The 21476-nt window shown below is 44.9% G+C and overlaps 1 protein-coding gene across 5 annotated transcripts in view; it reads left to right on the forward strand.

Moving 5' to 3' along the window:
- LDB2 (LIM domain binding 2) overlaps positions 1 to 21476 on the forward strand; it is a 227031-nt gene that overhangs the window by 81436 nt on the left and 124119 nt on the right. For 3 of the 5 annotated variants that reach the window (XM_083458402.1, XM_083458403.1, XM_083458406.1), the window contains exon 2: positions 4371 to 4473. In XM_083458402.1, coding sequence (XP_083314528.1) covers positions 4371 to 4473 — 103 coding nt within the window. Of the gene's footprint in view, positions 1 to 4370; positions 4481 to 16027; positions 16069 to 21476 lie in introns of all 5 variants that reach the window. The other 2 variants (XM_083458404.1, XM_083458405.1) reach the window with 2 other exon arrangements.

A 21476-nucleotide genomic window follows, 5' to 3' on the forward strand; every position in this document is an offset into this window, starting at 1 on the left:
TTGTCAAATTTCTATACCGCCCTTTGTCCTAGGATCACAGGGTGGTTTAACAATATAAAAACACAAAAATATGACCAATAGCCACATTGTTACTTTAGGAACACGAAATGTATAAGTTGGTTTGCCCACAAAATTATAATGTTTGGTATATCAATGGCACCTTTTATTCAGTCAATAATTGCAAATTGAAATTACCTTTTGAATTGAACTGCAAGGAACTAGCGTCTCTTTGGTTTTGCCAACTTATGAGGATCAGGCAAAAAGCAATAATAAAAAAGAACCTATCAATATTATACTAAAACAAAGAAAACTAATATGCATTTTGAAAATCATTATTTTTCCTTCAGCGTTAAGCAACCACAAAGCACCTATTTTCATTCAAAAGTGCTGGGAAAGACTACATGAAACTTGATCAGCCTCAGAGCATCACTATCAGTTTCTGTTTCCTCATATTTGTTACCGTATTTACCATGGACTTCTAAAAATTGAAGGTTTACCTGGACTGAAAAAAGCTTCTCTACCTTTTCGCACTAGACAGCATTTTAAAAAGTAGAGACATCACCTTGCCAACAAAGGTCCGTATAGTAAAAGCTATGGTTTTCCCAGTAGTGATGTATGGAAGTGAGAGCTGGACCATCAAGAAGGCTGATCGCCGAAGAATTGACGCTTTTGAATTATGGTGCTGGAGGAGACTCTTGAGAGTCCCATGGACTGCAAGAAGATCAAACGCATCCATTCTTAAGGAAATCAGCCCTGAGTGCTCACTGGAAGGACAGATTGTGAAGCTGAGGCTCCAATACTTTGGCCACCTCATGAGAAGAGAAGACTCACTGGAAAAGACCCTGATGTTGGGAAAGATGGAGGGCACAAGGAGAAGGGGACGGCAGAGGACGAGATGGTTAGACAGTGTTCTCGAAGCTACAAACATGAATCTGACCAAACTGCGGGTGGCAGTGGAAGACAGAAGTGCCTGGCGTGCTCTGGTTCATGGGGTCACGAAGAGTCGGACACGACTGAACGACTAAACAACAACACCTTTTCGCATGTCAGTTCATTTCTTGATTTGAACATTTCCAAACATTTTATATGCTTCAGAAGATGGAAGAACCTAAAGCAGATGAGAAGCAGAAGGAATCAGAGGCTGTGTTACGGCGTTTCCGTTCGCTGCTCTGGTTCGCCAGAAGCGGCTTAGTCATGCTGGCCACATGACCCGGATGCTGTACGCCAGCTCCCTTGGCCAATAAAACGAGACGAGTGCTGCAACCCCAGAGTTGGCCACGACTGGACCTAATAGTCATGGGTCCCTTTACCTTTAAGATTTTTGGGGGGAAATGAGGGAGGAATGCTTTCTCATTTGATTTTTTCTCCTCCCCACCCCCAGGCCTTCACACCTGTACCCACAGCATCACACATTCAGAATGAGGTGCAGAGGTAAATTCATTGATGCCATCTAGTCTCTTAGATGCCCAAAGAGGTCTGCCACCAGCAGGAATTGTAGAATAGTCTTAATGGCTGCCAATACTCTAGTTGGATGTTCAACTTTACGGTAAAGTCCTTTTTATGTAAGCCCTCCTCAACTGTTACAATTTTAATAGTTTAAATATATGTGTACAGTTTGACTTCTATCATTGTTTAAATCAGGGGTAGTCAACCTTTTTATACCTACCGCCCACTAATGCATCTTTCTTGATGGTGAAATTTCCATACTGCCCACCAGTGCTCGATGGAAGGACTTGTGCCGAAGAACCCGCTACCGCCCACCTAGAATCCTGAAACGCCCACTAGTGGGTGGTAGCGACCAGCTTGACAACCCCTGGGTTAAATGTTTTAAAATTATTTTTATGTGAAATGATTTACAGTCATACCTCATGTTACGTCCGCTTCATGTTACGTTCTTTCAGGTTATGTCTCGCGGTGACCCGGAAGTACCAGAGAGGGTTATTTCCGGGTTTCGCCGCTGGCGCATGCGCAGACGTGCAAAATGACGTCATGTGCAGAAGCGGTTAATCACAATCCGCGCATGCACAGACGTGCCGCTGCGGGTTGCGTTCTGTTCATGTTGTGAACGGGCCTCCGGAACGGATCCTGTTCGCAACCAGAGATACCACTGTATAATGAATTGAAAAGGATGTTTAAGATAACCTTTGTTAAGAGACCAGAAGCTTTTTTGCTAGGCATTTCAGGTCAAGATTTGCCAAAAGATAAGAAGAAACTATTTATGTATGCCACTACAGCAGCTAGGATTCTACTAGCCCAAAGATGGAAAACTGATAAAATACTAACAAAGGACCAATGGAAAGAAAAACTGATAGAATATGCTGAAATGGCAAAGCTAAGTGAAAGACTTAAAGATAAGGAAAATAGAGACTTTAAAGAAGACTGGGAACCTTTTACCTTGTATTTACAGAAACAATGTAAGGAAATGGACTCACTAGCAGGGTTTGACTAAAAACACTTACAACCAGCAAAACAATTGTCGAAAATATAAAGATGAGGTTAAAAGGATAAGAATATAACAATGGTTAATGTAAAGATTATTATACTTAGTGACAGATAACAAGCAGGACAAGTTAATACGTTACAAACCAGAAAGGGAAGTTGGGGGAAGTCGTTGGGAGTGGGGGGGCGGCAGCTGGGAATTTATTTTGTGATTATACTATAAGATGTAATCTTGTTAAAGATGAAAAACCCAATAAAAATCATATTAAAAAATAAAATTATTTTTATGTTTTCACTTTTATGTGTAAGCCACCTTGAGTCCCATCACGGAAAAAGGGGCGTAAATAAATATAACGACAACATTAACAACAACATTGTCCGAAGCAGATTTGGTGGGGTGCGCGGTTAGTCCTGTCAGGCAATGTTGGATATCACTGGTGCTTTTTTTCTGGGGGTGGGACGTGGGGGGACTCATACCCCTAAACATTTTGTGAATCGAAGTTTGGCCTCATTGAGGGGCAGCATTTCAATATGAGTAGGAAAATGAGAGTACCCCTAAACATTTTTTTAAGGGGGGAGAAAGTTCTGGATATCACCCATATACTTTGTGTTGAGAGAGAGAGAGTTTTTATCTCAAAAGTTTGATTGACAATGCACTGTCCAGATTTAGAAAGTTTATGCTTCGAAGCTGATCTAGGGTTGCCATATTTCGAAAAGTAAAAACCAGGACACCACAAAATTGTTGAGTTTTTTTGTTTGCTTTTGTTTTTTTAAAACAAAATGTTTCCTTTCCCCTCGGATGTCAATTGAAATCCCGGTAATGTCCGGGAAGATCAGGATGTATCACAGCTCTAAGCTGATCAGGAATTATTTCACTGTGGCTGTCTTCTAAGATGGAAGTGAAATTCACAAAGGAAAATAATTGTCTGGAAATAATTTTTTTCTGAAGGGTGTGTGTGTGTGTCATTAATATTCTTTTCTCAAGGGAGCCAATTAGTAGGGAAAATCACTGAATTTGGGATTCTAATCTTGAGATTATCATTGTAATTTTCATTGTTTTTAAGGGGCAGTGGGGTGGTTAGGTCTTGGATGCAATAATTGCAGAAGTATGTGGTTGGTAGTGGTAGCAATAAATTATTATTATTATTATTATTATTATTATTATTATTATTATTATTTACTAGTAGTGATAAATAATAACTGTGGGGGGTTATTTTGTTTGTTTGATACTATGTTATATATTTTTGTGTTTTTATATTGTATAATCACCCTGTGACCCTCGGATGAAGGGCACTATAGAAATTTAATAAATAAAAAGAAATAATAGTACTTACGATGCTGATAACACCATTTAAAGTGTTATTACAGTGTTAGTGTAGTGCTTATTCTAGTGTGATTGTACATTATTCGGTGGCAGATTATTTATAAATGTAAAATAAATAAAAGTTAAAAGTTTTTTTCAAAAAAAAAAAATTACTTAGCAACCTTACCTTATGCACCACAGGAACAGATCGTGGGGACAAAGTGATATGGTAGAACTGATGGTGTGAGGTAATTTTTGTGGAAACAGCAGCCAAGGCTGACCACTTGTCATACAGTTTTTACAATCCTGGGCAAAACACTATGTGACCAGGCTTAGCCAAAAATTAAGCCAAACTTTGAAGTTGAGGGATGCCAAAAATTGGTTGAGTTTGTGTCTTAAATTGTGTTTTGATTTAATGCAGAATCCCTGTTTTACGGAAGGTGCTTATTTCTACACGTTTGCAAATGAGATTCTTCTTTTCAATACCCAGCCATACTGAATTACTGGCAATAGTTTTTCATAATTTTCCTTCGCTGAGAATATATTTTAAAAAGAAAGTGCAGGGGGGAAAAGAAGGCAGATTACAAGTGATTTCTTTCTGTTAAAAGAATGATTTCTTCCCTCGTAGGACAGTGACAACCTCTGGTGGGATGCCTTTGCAACGGAGTTTTTTGAAGATGATGCAACCTTAACTCTTTCATTTTGTTTGGAAGATGGACCAAAGCGATACAGTAAGAGGCAAATGCATTATAATATTCACTTTTGCTCCGTTGTATTTATACAGTCTCAGAGGGCAGCTGAAGCATGGCACTGTCATGACATTCTTTCAGTGTGTATTGAGTTGCAAATAATAGCTTGCCGTGGAGAAGAGCATTAGACTTCAACTTTAGAGCATGGGACGCGGGTGGCGCTGTGGGTTAAAGCCTCAGTGCCTAGGGCTTGCCGATCGAAAGGTCGGCGGTTCGAATCCCCGCAGCGGGGTGCGCTCCCGCTGTTCGGTCCCAGCGCCTGCCAACCTAGCAGTTCGAAAGCACTCCCGGGTGCAAGTAGATAAATAGGGACCGCTTTATAGCGGGAAGGTAAACGGCGTTTCCGTGTGCGGCTCTGGCTCGCCAGAGCAGCGATGTCACGCTGGCCACGTGACCCGGAAGTGTCTTCGGACAGCGCTGGCCCTTGGCCTCTTTGAGTGAGATGGGCGCACAACCTTAGAGTCTGTCAAGACTGGCCCGTACGGGCAGGGGTACCTTTACCTTTTTACTTAGAGCATTAGACTTCAACTTTAGACTTCAACTTTTTTTGCTCAGCTACGAAGCTAACTTGGGAAAGTCACTTGCTCTTAAACGGTGTCACAGGTTTGAGAATAAAATGAAACAACCCCTTGGAGGGTCGGTGGGATACAGATGAAACCTTTTGCTCAGAAAAATAGGCATTTTGAAATACATACTCATGCTCTGATCGTCGTCTGGGGCCTTGTGCTAAATCCTCTGGATTGCCTGGCTGACCACGGCCCATTGCTATACTGATAAAGACCTGGTAGTTGTTTTATTTACATCTTTAGTTTTAAGATTTTGCTGTCTCAGTCCTTTGTTAGTTTTGTGCTGCTGAATTTTCTTAAATGGATATTGTCAATTTGTTAATTTGAATATCTATTGGATTTCATTTTGAGTCTCTTCAGAGAAATGGGTATGATAGAAAAATATAAAATAAGCCTTCTTTCTCTTTTTTGGGGAGGGTGTGGGGCACTGTGCTAGGGAGATGTTTGATTAAACGGTTACCTGGGAATGATTGAGCATAGAATACCATACCCTCCAACGTTCCTCAGATGAAAATAGGGACATTTCTCACTCTGCTGCAACTGACCCTCAGTCCCCCATTTTTTGCCCCCTCAGCACAGCGTTTCCTATCAGAAGAAGGGGGAGTCCACCACCAGCACACCAACGGGATATGGCACCCCCCCTACACCGTCCTGAGAAAACTCATTAATCCCCATTTTGTTTGGTTTTATTCTTTGGTAGATTTACAAAAAAGAAAAGCATTCACCAGCAGATAAATTTTAGAAAGGGGCAAGATTAGACGGTGATGCATACAGTCACACCTCAGGTTACAGCTGCTTCAGGTTGCGTTTTTTTGGGTTGCGGACCGGCGAAACCTGGAAGTACTGGAATGGGTTATTTCCGGGTTTCGTCGGTCGCGCATGCGCAGAAGCGCTAAATCACACTTTGCGCATGCGCAGAAGTGCTGGATTGTGCAGATGCGGGTTGCGAACATGCATCCCGCAGGGATCACGTTCACGACCCGAGCGTCCGCTGTAAAGCATTTTTCAAAAAACGAAAGGTGGACTCATTTTGTTCCGCACAGCTCCTCCTCTCTTTCCGCCCAGGGTATCCCTGCCCTCTGCCTCCACCTCAGAGCCAGCGTATCATGCGAGGGCCGATTGTGGTGGCATCAGCCTCTCCTCCTCTTCACCTGCTCTCCATCAGCCACTCGGATCTGCCCAAGAGAGGAGAACGGCAGTGGTGGCCATGGAGAGATCAAGGGATGCTGCCGCTGCTACTGCCACTCAGGACAAGTGCTGACTCATTTTCCTCCCCAAGTTCGGCAGCGGCACTGGAGGGGGAAATAGGGGCATTCCGGGATCAAATCAGAAGCTGGGATGACTTTTATAGTTCTGGGACGCTTGGAGGGTATGGAATTCTGGAAGTGAGTGGGGATTTTGAGTTAGAAGAATAGGCCTGCATAATAATAATAATAATAATAATAATAATAGTAGTAGTAGTAGTAGTAATTTATTTATTTATACCCCACCCATTTGGCTGGGCTTCCCCAGCCACTCTGGGCGGCTTCCAACAGAATATTAAAATAGTGTAATACATCAAACATTAAAAGCTTCCCTAAACAGGGCTGCCTTCAGATGTCTTCTAAAAGTCTGGTAGTTGTTGTTCTCTTTGACATCTGGTGGGAGGGCGTTCCACAGGGAAGGCGCCACTACCGAGAAGGCCCTCTGCCTGGTTCCCTGTAACTTGGCTTCTCGCAGTGAGGGAACCGCCAGAAGGCCTTCAGTGCTGGACCTCAGTGTCCGGGTAGAACGATGGGGGTTGAGACGCTCATGACAACATGAGCTGATATTGGTTTGTAGAACCTAAAGCAGGCATCCCCAGACTCGGCCCTCCGGTTGTTTTGGGACTACAACTCCCATCATCCCTGACCACTGGTCCTGTTAGCTAAGGATGATGGGAGTTGTAGTCCCCAAACACCTGGAGGGCCGAGTTTGGGGATGCCTGACCTTACATAGGTGCCTCCTGTTCTCCCCTCATGTAATTCTGACCCTGAATCCATCTCTGCTGCCAGCCCCCTTCCCAGCCACCCACATATTGGGTGTGCCTGCTATAAGGGTGGAGGCTGCCTGTGCAAATTAAAAGCAACTAGGATTCTGAATTGTGTGGGCAGCTGGTGAATTCTGAATTGTGTGGGCACACAGCAGGCACCCCGCTTCGGGCATTTATCCCTAATATCCATAGCATGAGCACACAATGGTAGAGCAGGATCAGCAGACACAACACAGTTGCGGTTGTGTGAGGAGGAGAGAACAACTGAAGAGGACTCTGGGCCTGTTGGGCTCTGGGGGTCAAATCCTGTTAGGCTAACGCTTGACTGACTAATAAACTTTTGGACTTGTTAAAGCTTGCCGCAAGCTATGCAGAAAGAATTGGTTCATTGCTAGTTCTGACACAAATGGAAGAACCCAATATAATGTCAGCAAAGAAGCAAATATGTTATTGATGGTCCAAGAAGGTAGAACCCCTGAGTGAGGGGTGGCGAACCTGTGACCCCCCTTGGATGTTGTTTGACTACAACTCCCATCATCCATGACCACTGACTGTGCTAGATGGAGATGATGGTGAGTTGAAGGGCATTTGAAGAGCACCTTGTTGGCTACTCCTGATCTAAATTCGGGTCAACAGATGCCCCCACCATCAACAGATGTTGCAGGAATAATTGACCTCAAAGCAGGGAATTATGGGACATAATAATAATGAATAAATGTAACTGATAGAAGTAGTTATGGAAGGGAAGGATACAATTAGTAGCTCTTGTAAGGAATAATTAGTTAACATTTTTGTTGCATTTGAATCACCAAACAAACAGAGCCATAATTATGGGCATATTAAATACGATTTGCTTAACTATACATCTGTAAATAACACACACAAACATAAGTATTTTTTTTTTTTATTAAAAAAAAGGAACATGAACAAGAACACGGAAGCATCCATTGGCATTGTCGGTCCTCGTCTGAATTGAGCTTCCCCAGTTAAGGAGAAAACAAAAGCTGTACAAATCGCAACAACAATTTGTTCTTAGATCACCAGCTCTCAAGGGGGTCTTGCAATTATTTCATCTTTCAGTCAGGGCTTCGGTTTACAGGCTTGCTCTGTTTTGAACTCTCCACATTTAGCAGACAGCACAGTCATTAGAAATTAGTTGTGGCGACAGGAATCTTTTTTTACTCTTTGACAAATTCTTTCGTATGTAGCGGCCCTGTTTTGCAGAAGCACAGCCCCGTCCAATCTAACTGGACATTAATTGCTTTTTTACTGATATATCTTTGCCTCTTAGACTGATAATACAACTAGCAAATTTGATATCTGACAAGTTGACTCAACCTAATTGGGACAGATCAGCCACTACCAGTTTTGCTGGAGGCTGTAATTTGAAGGTCTGTACAGTTATCACTTGCTTTGAAACGCGAGAAATAGTAATTCTGTCAACAATAATCCTTTAAATGGTGTTCATAGTAGCTTTTCCTTTGGCTCCTCCGGAAAGAGGCAGCACTTGTCAAATAAACACCCAGAGATAACTGATAAAATGAATTAAATGTGTGTGGGTGATGCAGTGACAGCCAGTCACTACAAGAAATGTAAGAATCTTCCAAGATGTTGAACTCAAAACATGAAGGTGTTGCAGGTGGGAGAGAGGGAGAGAAAAGAAACGAGGATTGTTCCGACTGAATGTGTTGGAAAGTATTTGCTGCACGGCTTTGTAAGTTTTTAATCTGCCTTGTTTCATGAGGATGTGAATCAGTGAAATACTTAAGTCATAGCAACAGAGCGACTCTGCCACTGCTGCCCAGACTTACTGCCCAGAAGGGACTGTTCTTCCTGTTGGGATACTGCTAGGGAGACAAAGTCCATCTTGACCTCCACGTCGTCTCCGGACGTCCATTGATCTCCCTTAGACACGCAGTATCAGCAATTAGCGACACGAGCTCCAGAAATAGCTTCCCACATTCCAGAGCCGATGCACGCTCTTATCAGCAGATAAAGCACAGCGAAAGATACAGTCAGGAGAGCATGATTTACAAGTTTATTCAGCGTTGATCAGAACAAAGAAAAACATGACTGCCTGCTTGATAGTTTCCGGCAGAGTGAGAGAAACGAAAGCAAAGACACAACATAAACATCCCGTGAAAACAGGAAATACGCAGACTCTGTGACTCAAAGCCTGCTCCCTTTTAAGGTGGAACGGAAATATCCTAACACTTCCACCCAGCTCAAGCAGCCTTTCCTAGCACTTGGGGGCCAGGCACCCCTCGACCCCTTAATGCACCTGCCCTAGATGCAGGCAGGCACAAGCCACCACTTGTAGTAGCTATCACAAATCTCTGATATGGGGAAAGGAATGGGAGCTTCACTGGATCCAGCGGCGGAGCAAGCTGATTGGGTGCCTGAGGCGGCACATGTGCCCTGCGCCCAGGGGTGGGGCCAGCCGCCCAGGTGGCCAGCCGGGCAGGACGCTCTGTGGGGCCTCCGAGGTGTCTGCCTGCCTCCTCCCACTCAGCCACCCTACAGCTGATGGGGAGGCAGCGGGCAGACCATTTATGGCAGCGCAGAACCTGCAGGTGCCCAAGCCACTGTGTCACTCCCAGGTGTGCTGGTCCCGGGGAGTTACCGTGCGGCGTGGTCCAAGTCCAGTCCGAGGTCAAGGGTGTGGTATGGAGGCTGAAGCAGGGTCCAAGGCAAGGAGTCAGGTGAGGTCAGGAACTCTGGCAGAAGAGCAGGATAGGGTGCCGGCAGGAACAGGTTGCCAACAATGTTGCTCCCGCAACCTGGGACTAGGCTGACCGGCTTTTATCTGCCCTGAGGCACAGGGCGGCCCCTGTCCACAGGTGACTCACCTCTCCTGGCCTGGAGGTGAGCACTCCTGCGAGAACTTAGTTCCTTCTGCCTCTCTGCCCTGAGCCTCTGCAGCTCAGGAGAGGCTGGAGGGTTACTGGACCCAGAGGCAACCTCACCTTCCCCTGACAGGGCTGGGAGAGGAGCACCTGCAGGCAATGGGTCCTCCATGACCTCAGGAGCCAGAGCAGACTCAGCTGATGCCTGCACCTGAGGATCCAGCACAGGTGAGGACCCTTCAGGTTCAAGCCCCACCCCGGCTCAGCCGGTCCTGGAGGCGGGGACTCCTGTGCAGGCTGGGATTCCTCAGGTTCAGCCTCTGAATCAGATTCCCAGGCCATCACACCAGGAGAGACACGTGGCTCAGGCGTGCTGCAGGCCCCGTGGTGAATGTCGCCTGGCATTTTGTCACCCCCCTCAGTGATGACACCCAGGGCGGACTGTCCCCACCACACCCCCTTCCTGTGCCCCTGACTGGATCCTAAGCTGGACCTGCTCATAATAATAATAATAATAATAATAATAATAATAATAATAATAATAAATTATTTATATCCCGCCCTCCCCAGCCAAAGCCGAGCTCAGAGTGGCTAACAACAGTAAAATAATACAGCATTCTAAAATCAATTCATTATAAAATCAGTTCAAATCGAATTAATGGCAACCATTGGGCTAGAGTTCTGTGAGGATTACAGAAGGAAAGGGGGGGGGGTCAGACTGTGCCTTGGCCAAAGACCTGGTGGAACAGCTCTGTCTTGCAGGCCTTGTGGAAAGATGTCAAGTCCCGCAGGGCCCTAGTTTCTTGTGACAGAGAGTTTCACCAGATCGGGACCACAGCTGAAAAAGCCCTGGCTCTGGTTGAGGCCAGCCTAATCTCTCTGTGGCATGGGACCTCCAAGATGTTTTTGTTTGAAGATCGTAAGTTCCTCTGTGGGACATACCAGGAGAGGCGGTCCCGTAGGTGCGAGGGTCCTAGGCAGTATAGGGCTTTAAAGGTTAAAACTAGCACCTTAAACCTGATCCTGTATTCCACCGGGAGCCAGTGCACTGGGTGAATGTGATCCTGCAGCGAGGACCCCGTAAGGAGTCTCGCCGTGGCATTCTGCACCCGCTGGAGTTTCTGGGTCAGTCTCAAGGGCAGCCCCACGTAAAGCGAGTTACAATAATTCAGTCTGGAGGTGACCGTCGCGTGGATCACAGTGGCTAGGTCAGGGCGAGAGAGGTAAGGAGCCAACTGCTTAGCTTGGCGGAGGTGAAAAACAAGTTCTGGGGACTCAATTTGGGCTTATTTTCTGGGCCAGCCTGGGAACTGGAGTGGCAAAATGACAAGGTTTTCAGGGGGCCCTCCTGCCCTGGGGCATATGAATGGCAGGGTTGCAGACAGAATATTGGGGACAGAATATCCCACCTCCCCATTAAGTCCTGATGCTGCCTTGACAGAATTTGGACTGCATCTTAACTTGTCAGTGGATAAAAACATTTTTATTTTTACAATTTAAATAAGTTTTGTTTTTTTAAAAATAATAATAAGTAAAGGTACCCCTGCCCGTACGGGCCAGTCTTGACAGACTCTAGGGTTGTGCGCCCATCTCACTCAAGAGGCCGGGGGCCAGCGCTGTCCGCAGACATTCTGGGTCACATGGCCAGCGTGACATCACTGCTCTGGCGAGCCAGAGCTGCACACAGAACGCCGTTTACCTTCCCGCTAGTAAGCGGTCCCTATTTATCTACTTGCACCCAGGGGTGCTTTCGAACTGCTAGGTTGGCAGGCGCTGGGACCGAACAGCGGGAGCGCACCCCGCCACGGGGATTTGAACCGCTGACCTTTCGATCGGCAAGCCCTAGGCACTGAGGCTTTAACCCACAGCGCCACCCGCGTCCCTCTAAAAATAAATAAATAAATAATAATAATAATAAAATAGTACATGTTTAAAAAGGAACCATGGAGAAAAATATCATGCTCTTTGGTTAAGCATTATAAACGCTACAAGAACTCATGCATTGTATTTAGCATTGTGGAATTTCTATGGGTACTATAACCTAAGAGATTCCATTCTCTATATCACCAGCGCCTAGATATTTGTATGTTGTTATGTTATGTTATGTTATGTTATGCTATGTTATGTTATGGCCTTCAACTATCAGAGCTCCGCAAAATACATAGTTCTCAAATTGTGATTTTTTTTAAAAAAGCCTCTGAAAATGTAAAGCAAAGACATTTATTTTCCATCTCCTCCACAAACACAATTTTGCTCAGGAACTACTTGTACAGTGCTTCAGTGATCTAATTCTTAATTTATATATGACTTAAGAACAAAATAAGCTTATTTATTCAGTAAATTCCATATAGGACTTCCAAATAGGGGCATGTAGGATTGCAGCCTTAGTTGTCATGTTTGTGATCTCGGTTAGTATCCTTGTATAAATACAGGGAGAGTGAGATCTGTCTGTTTCTAAGCAGAGCACACAGACGTACCTTCTACACAAGCATACACCATTCATGGCCCCTGAAGGACCAGGTGCGTGGCCTGGGAGTCATTTTGGACTCACAGCTGTCCATGCAGGTGCAGGTCAATTCTGTGTCCAGGGAGGCTGTCTACCAGCTCCATCTGGTACGTAGGCTGAGACCCTCCCTGCCCGCAGACTGCCTCATCAGAGTGGTGGATGCTCTGGTTATCTCCCCCTTGGACTACTGCAATGCACTCTGTGTGGAGCTACCTTTGAAGGTGACTTGGAAACTACAAGTAATCTAGAATGCAGCAGATAGACTGATAACTGGAAGTGGGCACCAGTGGCTCCTGGTACATTTCTAAGCACAAATCAAAGTATTGGTGCTGACCTTTAAAGCCCTAAATGGCCTTGGCCCAGTATACCTGAAGGAGTGTCTCCACCCCTATCATTCAGCCCAGACACTGAGGTCCAGCTCTGAGGGCCTTCTGGCGGTTCCCTCCCTGCAAGAAGTGAGGTTACAGGGTACCAGGCAGAGGGCCTTCACGGTAGTGGTGCCTGCCCTGTGGAACGCCCTCCCACCAGATATCAAGGAAATAAACAACTATCTGACTTTTAGGAGACATCTAACGGCAACCCTGTTTAGGGAAGTTTTTAATGTCTATAAGCCGCCTAGAGTGGCTGGGGAAACCCAGCCAGATGGGCAGGGTATAAACATCATCATCATTACATCTCTCTCTCTCTCTCTCTCTCTCTCACACACACACACACACACACACACACACACAGCACCAACTTGAGCAAAACAAAACCTTCAGAAATGCTCCTCCATAGGTGAAGGGGGTGCCTGTCATCTCCCCACCCCCCAATAAAAAAAAGTTACAAGGCCAACACAACTGATGCCTGCCTTCAAGAAAATCTGAGACTGGGAGACTCAAATCTTGGGCACTGAATGTTGCACTTTGCTCTGCCATATATGTTCATTTAGGTAAAGGTAAAGGTAAAGGGACCCCTGACCATTAGGTCCAGTCATGGCCGACTCTGGGCTTGAACACTCATCTTGCTCTATAGGCTGAGGCAGCTGGCGTTTGTCCACAGACAGCTTCCAGGCCATGTGGCCAGCATGACTAAGCTGCTTCTGGCGAACCAGAGCAGTGCACAGAAACGCCATTTACCTTCCCGCCGGAGCAGTACCTGTCAGGGAACTGCCATCAGTGCCGGAGGGAGAGAGCAAAATCCAGAGGGATTCCAGAGAGCATCTGGGGATTGGGAGAGGCAGCCCATCTGCGTAGCATCAGTGGAGAAGGGGGGCAGATGGGGGAAGCGGCGAGGCGGTCCCATGACTCCTTGCCGGGGACCAGCGGGGAGAGTAGAGGTCCTCCACTGCCTACGCCCTCCTTGCGCAGAAGGCTTTCGTGCAGAGAGTAGGAGAAGACTAGGCGTCAAAGAGCTTCTTTGCTGGAAGAAGTTTAAGAAATGCCCACTGACGGATTCTGCCAGCGATTGAGACAGCCACGGGTGAGTGGCTGTCTGGACAGAAAAGGTTCAGTCAGGCAACCCAGCCAGGTGTTTGCACCGGCTTACGCACGAGCAACCCCTAGAACCACTACAGTACCTATTTATCTACTTGCACTTTTTGGCATGCTTTCAAACTGCTAGGTTGGCAGGAGCAGGGACCGAGCAACGGGAGCTCACCCCGTCGTGGGGATTCGAACCGCTGACCTTCTGATCTGCAAGTCCTAGGCTCTGTGGTTTAACCTACAGCGCCACCCACGTCCCATATGTTCATTTAGATAGCTGATTAAAGGTGAAAGCCAAATCCTTTTTTGAGGTGGCATCAAGGCCTTGGGCTGACCACTGCGCCAGCTGCTGTCTGGCACAATGGGTTGCCTCTCTCCCCCTCCCACCATTTCCATGCAGGGTTTGGATTGTGCCCAAACCCATCTCACCAATTCTTTTACCGACTTGCCTTCCCATGTGGACCTCTGTAAGTTGTCTCATTCATATCTCATTGCAGAGGGCTGCAAGGAATAAATTATCTTCCAATTTACCACCATCTACATCAGATCCCTTGAAGTTGATTTTTACTGCAAGCCACTGGAAAAGTGACCATTTCAATGCCTCAATTTATCCCAAAAAATTATTAGAAACAAAAGCCCCTCAGCAATGGATACCCATATTAGCTTTCGGCAAAGCACTCCCTTCACAACTCCAGACTCTCCATGGTTAAATGGAAATAATAGCGATTCATTTTGGTGGATTGCTGGGATAAATGAGAAATTATCCCATGGCTTAGGCAATGTTTTCCTAAACAATAGATCTTAAATGTTAAATCATTGCCTAAACACAATTTTACTTCATTTGTTGCACTCTGGTGGTTCAAAGAAATAATTATGTATGCAAAAAAGGACCTACGATAAGGTACGGAGAAGAAATCTGCAGTTATCCCAATAATAAAACATCATTTTTCATGGAAGAAAAACATGTTAAGAGTTTCCTAATCATTGTACAAGAGTAAATGCTAGACTCTGATCCACTGTTGACCAGGTCCTTTGTTTCTCAGAGACAAAATATTTCCAGAACAGATAAAAGAAGCAAGCTTGATTGACAGTCCTTAGCAGAGTCTCATCAGCTGCTGTGCTGACAGTGTATTGGTGTTCATTTTGCTGATGTGGTGAGGGCTGACAGGTGATTGACAGCCCAAGACTGTGGAGACGGGAAAAGATGAAGCATGCTCAGTAAGAATAATCTGCAGTGTTTGTGCAGCACTGCAGAGAAGAACAGGGAAGGTAGCAATTTCAGAGCCAGTTGGCAGAACAGAACACATGCCCACAAGTGCTGAGAATGAGAGTTTGCAAAGAATTTTCCCCCACCTCCCCCCGCAGTTGTGTTTTGTGAGTTATATTTTATTGTAGGAACTATAGGTTATGTAACACTCTCAGCGAAACACAAACAAGATTAATAAATTGCTAACAATAATTTCCATAGCAATTGCTCAGACATTTCTGATGCTGCTTCAACACATTGCAAACGTAGCAGCGTTTTTTGTGATTGTTTTGACTGCGCTATTAATCTGTTTTCTGATTTCTGCCACATAAGCTTGAAATTGAAACTAGCCAGCAATTGGAATCAAAATTTGGATGTGATTTCCTTGTAAAGATGAGAATCCTGTTAAACAGATACGTGTCACACATGACCGCTAAGAATGTAATGTTTCTTAAAGCACAGAGATGCTAGTCTCGATGTTTTTCATGTCACGTTTTCATTGGTACTTAGAAAATTTGTAGAGCGACACCCCCCAAAAAATCTACCCCCCCCATCCACAGGTAGTTAATTGGAAGGTACATTTTATCAGTTTTCAGGGTGGAATTGAAATTCTTAGGATGATTTCAGAGAGACATGCTTCCCATGGCAGGACATGGCAGGAGTTTCCTCTCTCTTTAAGCTGCTTTTAGAAGAAAAGAAAGAAAATCAAGTATTTTTGCCGCTGCCTGTTCTGCCTTTGGCAGCAGCCGGGTGTTTCTTGCCTGCTATTTCTGCCCTCAGATTGCCCCTGGGATGACACTATGTGATGTAGGGTTATTCTAAGGGCAGTCTGGCAAAGGGCCACTGGGCAGCCACCGCCATAAATAGCGGTAAAAATACTTTTCTTTTCTTTTCACAGTTTAAAGTGGGGGAAAAGAGACAGAGGAAACAACTGCTATGGTAAGTGCACCTCCCCAAGCCATTCAGGGAATGCCCGCACCCTAAGAATTCCACCAAGATTTCGAATACTTACATTTTCAGAAATAAATGCTTTGTTTTATAGCGGATGGTTGTCAATTTCATAAGAGGGAGTGTAATATACTTTGCATAGGATACCCAATCATTTAGCTACAAGTCGATCAGGGCATTCAAGTGAAATATATTTTCCAGTCTTATCCCTTGTGTTGTTGTTGTTGTTGTTGTTGTTGTTGTTGTTGTTGTTGTTATGTGTGTGTGTGTGGCAAGACACAGGAGCAGTTTAATGTTTTCGGGTCTCAAAGCACATTCTCAATAGTACCAAAACAGCATGCTTGCTCTTTTCTGCTGCCATGAATGTGCAGTTTGTGGTCGTGTCCAAGGGAAGGGTATTTTTAAGTTTCCCTACACAAGCCCCATATATAAATGGCTGGGAGAAGCAACTGCGCCCCTGCATTGCTCCCATTCATTTCAAATTTGTGTCTTTCATCAGTTTTAGTTTTCAAAGGAATGTGTGAAACCTCCCCTTTTATTTCCTTGACTAATGGCTGCATCATCACAATGATCTATATTGGCTCCCAGTACGTTTCTGAGCACAATTCAAAGTGTTGGTACTGACCTTTAAAGCCCTAAGCAGCCTCGGTCCAGTATACCTGAAGGAGTGTCTCCACCGCCATCGTTCTACGGGGACACTGAGGTCCAGCTCCGAGGGCCTTCTGGTGGTTCCCTCACTGCGAGAGGCCAAGTTACAGGGAACCAGGCAGAGGGCCTTCTTGGTAGTGGCACCCGCCCTGTGGAACGCCCTCCCACCAGATGTCAAAGAGAAAAACAACTACCAGATTTTTAGAAGACATCTGAAGGCAGCCCTGTTTAGAGAAGCTTTTAATGTTTAACAGACCATTGTATTTTAATATTTTGTTGGAAGCTGCCCAGAGTGGCTGGGGAAACCCAGCCAGATGGGCGGGGTATAAATAATAAATTATTATTATTATAAAGTGGTCCCATGCATTGTTCATGAGGAAGAAGCAGATGTTACACTTCCATTGGGATTTTCCTCAGTTCCTCAAATAATTATTAGTGCCCATTCTTCTCATTTCATGGACAGACACTTATTTTATCCCCCCCCCAAAAAAAACCCCTGTACATATGCCCCTCCAAATAAACATAAAATAAAAACAGCTGTGGGGGAAAAACAACTTAATTGTGAGTGGTTTCTTATTTAAGGCACTGACACTTACAGGTTAGCTATTGCACCAAAGAGTCAACTAGTAACTGGGGTACTGCATAACATTATCACCCATGTTTGTTCCCGTGGTAGTGCTTAAACTCAAATCTTTTCCGCAACTGCAACCAGGCACCTTGCTGCTGTTTGAAATCACCCACTCTTTGGACTTCTTCTACATCCAAATCCAATTTTTCTTAATGTATACATGCATCTTAATCCTGGGGAATGCAGATGCTTGCCTTCAGCATCTGAAGGCAAGGCATATTCTGGGATTTCCAAAGATCTCATACCAGCAGCCATCGTTCTTGCTTTCTGTACCTGCTTCCATTGTTGGACAAAACCATTGCAAGTCTCTGCCACTCATTTTCTGTCCCTGTTACATGACAAAACTGTTATCTGACATTCCTTGCATAATTTTCTAGACAGAAATTGCATTTGCCAGAAGTAATAAATTGCTACTGTTTCCAGGGATAGGCTCGTGCCTATTCCTTTTCATTTCAGCAAAGTCCCAATAATTAAACATCACTCAATAATTACTACATGGCAGAATAATTCCTCCTTTTCTACTTTTTGAGGCTATTTTCTTTGTGTTCCTACTTATCCTCACCCCCATTTTTTTTGCCATGTTTTGAGATAATTGCTGTGCAGTCTGTGTTATGCGTTGCATGCATAAAGCTGGAGTCTTTGAAAGCCATAAAAAAGAAAAGCTGAGTTTTCTTGACCCCTTGCTGTTTTAGCAGTTGCCTCTTGTAGTAATCATATCACAAATCCATCTATAGTGTTTATTTGTTTCAAACATACTGCTAGATCCTTCCAACCAACAGAATCTAAGTGTGCCGGGGCATTAGGAAAGAATTAAGGGTGATTGCCTAGCTCTTCCGATTCCCACATTGGCTCCTGGTATCATGTTTTCTAGGTGGCAGCGTACCCCATCATTTGCCCTTGAATGGGTACACAGTCCCTGCCCAACACCTTCCCCCTAAGGCATTCTCAAGGTTATACATGAATTAGTTAGCCTTAAGTTGCTGTATGCTGTGAGTGCACATGTTCAAAGGGATTGGTTGAATGATGGGCAAGACCATGAACTTAATGGAAGAAATAGCTAGGCTGCCACTTTTCCAATCAAATTATGCTAATAGGATTCAGCAAGGACTGATGCCTTGCAACGGGGAAGGCTGGAGTTGGGAACAAGCTGCCTGCTTTGTATACCCAAGGCAATAGTCCCCTTGATTCCTTCTGGCTACGGAAGGAATCTTGCTACTGAAGGAGCTAAAACTGGGCTATTCTTGGCTTGAAGAAGCTGGGCTCATAGTCACCAGTTGTGTGCAGGGAGTAAGAGCAAAACGGTAAATTAAAAGTCTCCACTTCCCTCAGAGGGTGGCGCTGTGGTCTAAACCACAGAGCCTAGAGCTTGCAGATCGGAAGGTCGGTGGTTCGAATCCCCACGACGGGGTGAGCTCCCGTTGCTCAGTCCCAACTCCTGCCAACCTAGCAGTTTGGAAGCACGTCAAAGTGCAAGTAGATAAATAGGTACCACACCGGCGGGAAGGTAAATGGCATTTCCATGCACTTCTCTGGTTCGCTAGAAGTGGCTTAGTCATGCTGGCCACGTGACCCGGAAGCTGTACGCCGGCTCCCTCGGCCAATAAAGCGAGATGAGCGCCGCAACCCCAGAGTCATCCGCGACTGGACCTTACGGTTGGGGTCCCTTTACCTTTACCTTTACCTTACTTCCCTCTTACAGGAGCAGCTTATGGCCTACATTGGTCATATACATGTGTGTATGTGTGTGTACTGTGTGTGTGTGTGTACACATACACAAATGTTATACACATACACAAACACAAATATCCTAAAATATACATACATACCTTCTTCTTCTTCTTCTTCTTCTTCTTCTTCTTCTTCTTCTTTATTGAATTTATTTATTGCCCTTCATCTATAGATCTCAGGGCAGTTCACAACATAAAAATACAAGATAAAGACACAAAATAAACAACAATAACAAAACAAAGCAATATCTCCACCTTCCCACCCTCATACAGACATATGGATTGTATATTTATTTTAGTAAAGGAAATAATGTGTGTTCCAGTTTTTTGGAAGCAATATATATTGAAACTATTCAATAGAGGAGGGTGTTTCTCTCTCCAATACATCTTTTCCCTCACTCGGTTCACTATAATACCACAACTACACACATCCTTATCTCTGAAATACCACAGTATGTCATTGCAGCAACCAAGTGTCAAGATTCTAGTTCTTGGATCGATTAGTTTAAATTTCAAGGAGAAAGCTAGGGTTGAATCAAGCCTAACGAGAAAACAAAACAAAAACAAAAAACACCGACACAGTTTTCTCCACATCAAAAGATGCTTGTCATTGCATTGAGCAGATATCCTTTTTTGAGCTTTATAGTTCTTTGTTTCAGTTTCCAATAAAGGGGGAATTCAGTTGGCACGGGGCAGGGAACATTTTTCAGCCCGAAGAACATGTTGCCTTGTGAGTAACTTCTGCCGTCTGAATGCCAGCGATGGGCAGGGCACAGACAAATTTGGACAGAGCAATGGGTGTAGCTGTTGACTTTTCTACAAGAGGCTACATTGCAGCCGCATGTTTCAACGCTGCCCACACCTCTGTCCAAGCAAATGAGAGGCATTCAAGAACACTTTCCAACCTGGCAAACATATTCACGGAGGAAATAGCATGAGGGCCCTCAGTCCACTATCAACATGTCAACTGTGTTCCTCCGATTTTGGCAGAGAATAGAGGCCAAAATTTCCAGGCACAATCCATGCTGGGCAAATTTGGTGTGGCCACAAAGCAGCAAATTTCCTCCCACATCTTGGCTCCTGTGGTGCCTCACAAGAGGGAGAGGAGGGAAGAAGTCTTTATAATGCCCCCCTTCAAGAGTTGGGGGTCATTTTGTCCCACAAGCTTCCCACCCACCCACTCTTGGGTTAGAGCTGTCAGTGAGTGACCTGGGTCACTGGTTGACAGGGCAGGAAAGAGTTTTCCCCCTCTCAACCTGATTGGCCCCCGGTTGGGGCTGTTTTATAATAATTCTTATTAAGTTTTCAATTTCACATTTCAAAATAAACGTTTTACAGACATATCCAACGACTTACCTTCTTCTCTTTCCAAGGTTCGTTTTATGTATCATACGTTCCTGCATATTTTACTATAACCATTCAAATCAGTTTTCCACTTTTACATCCATCAAAAATTATTTACCGTACCCTGTTGAGTTTATCTCAATGCTGCTAGTGTTTTCAGCTGGGGCTGTTTTGCCTCAGTGAAACCTTCTGGCTGCTTTCTGTTAGGAGGAATAACGCTGTGTATGTATATGGGCAGAAATGGCACTGGGCATGTAGTGAAAGGGGGTGGTGTTTCACCATCCAGGGCCTGAGGGGAGGATTAGACATGGCATGACCCATGCTCAGGTTGGGGTCTCTGCCTGGCTGGAACCCTCCTAAATCAAATATAGGAACTTAGCTACTGTCTTGGTGAGCTCCTGGTCTCTCCCCTGTAATAAGAAGCACAAAACCTCCATCTCTGGTTTCCATGTTGGAATACATAGATGGTCTAGAAACTGTTGGCAGAGATCATCATACATTTTGCATTTAAGGGCCATGTGAGCTAGCGTTTCCACCAAGTGGGCATCGCATGGGCAGATTCTATCTCCTGCCAAACCCGTAAACCTACCCCAAAGGAGGTTAGAAGGATTAGAATTGAACCTAGCCAGCGAAAAAGCCCTTCTTTCTTGTGGATTAAACAACAATTGTAAATAATTAAGATTATATTCCTGCGCCCAAAAGAGTCGAAAATAAAGAGGGGAGCATGTTTTTTCCGCAGCTGAGATCAGTTCCTGGCGATCTATGTCCCACAGCCTAGTTTTTAACATGGTCTTGGCGACTGGGAAAGCCACAGGGCCCAGGAGATACTTTGAAAGTCCAAGTTGCCGTATCTTTGTGCAAAACAGTTGTAGCCCTGGGAAAGGGAAGGAGTCAGGCAGAACTTCGCTGAGTAAGGTCTCTTTGTCTGCTGAAAAACAGATGCTTAACCAGCATAAAAGAAAACTCGCCGAGGCAACTATCTCTAGCTTATGTCGGCCTCCCTCTAAACACAGGGCTGCATAAGGTACACATCGTGGGATATTATTATTATT

Source organism: Podarcis tiliguerta, assembly GCF_965153285.1.
Source record: "Podarcis tiliguerta genome assembly, chromosome: 9".
Classification (NCBI taxonomy): domain Eukaryota; kingdom Metazoa; phylum Chordata; class Lepidosauria; order Squamata; family Lacertidae; genus Podarcis; species Podarcis tiliguerta.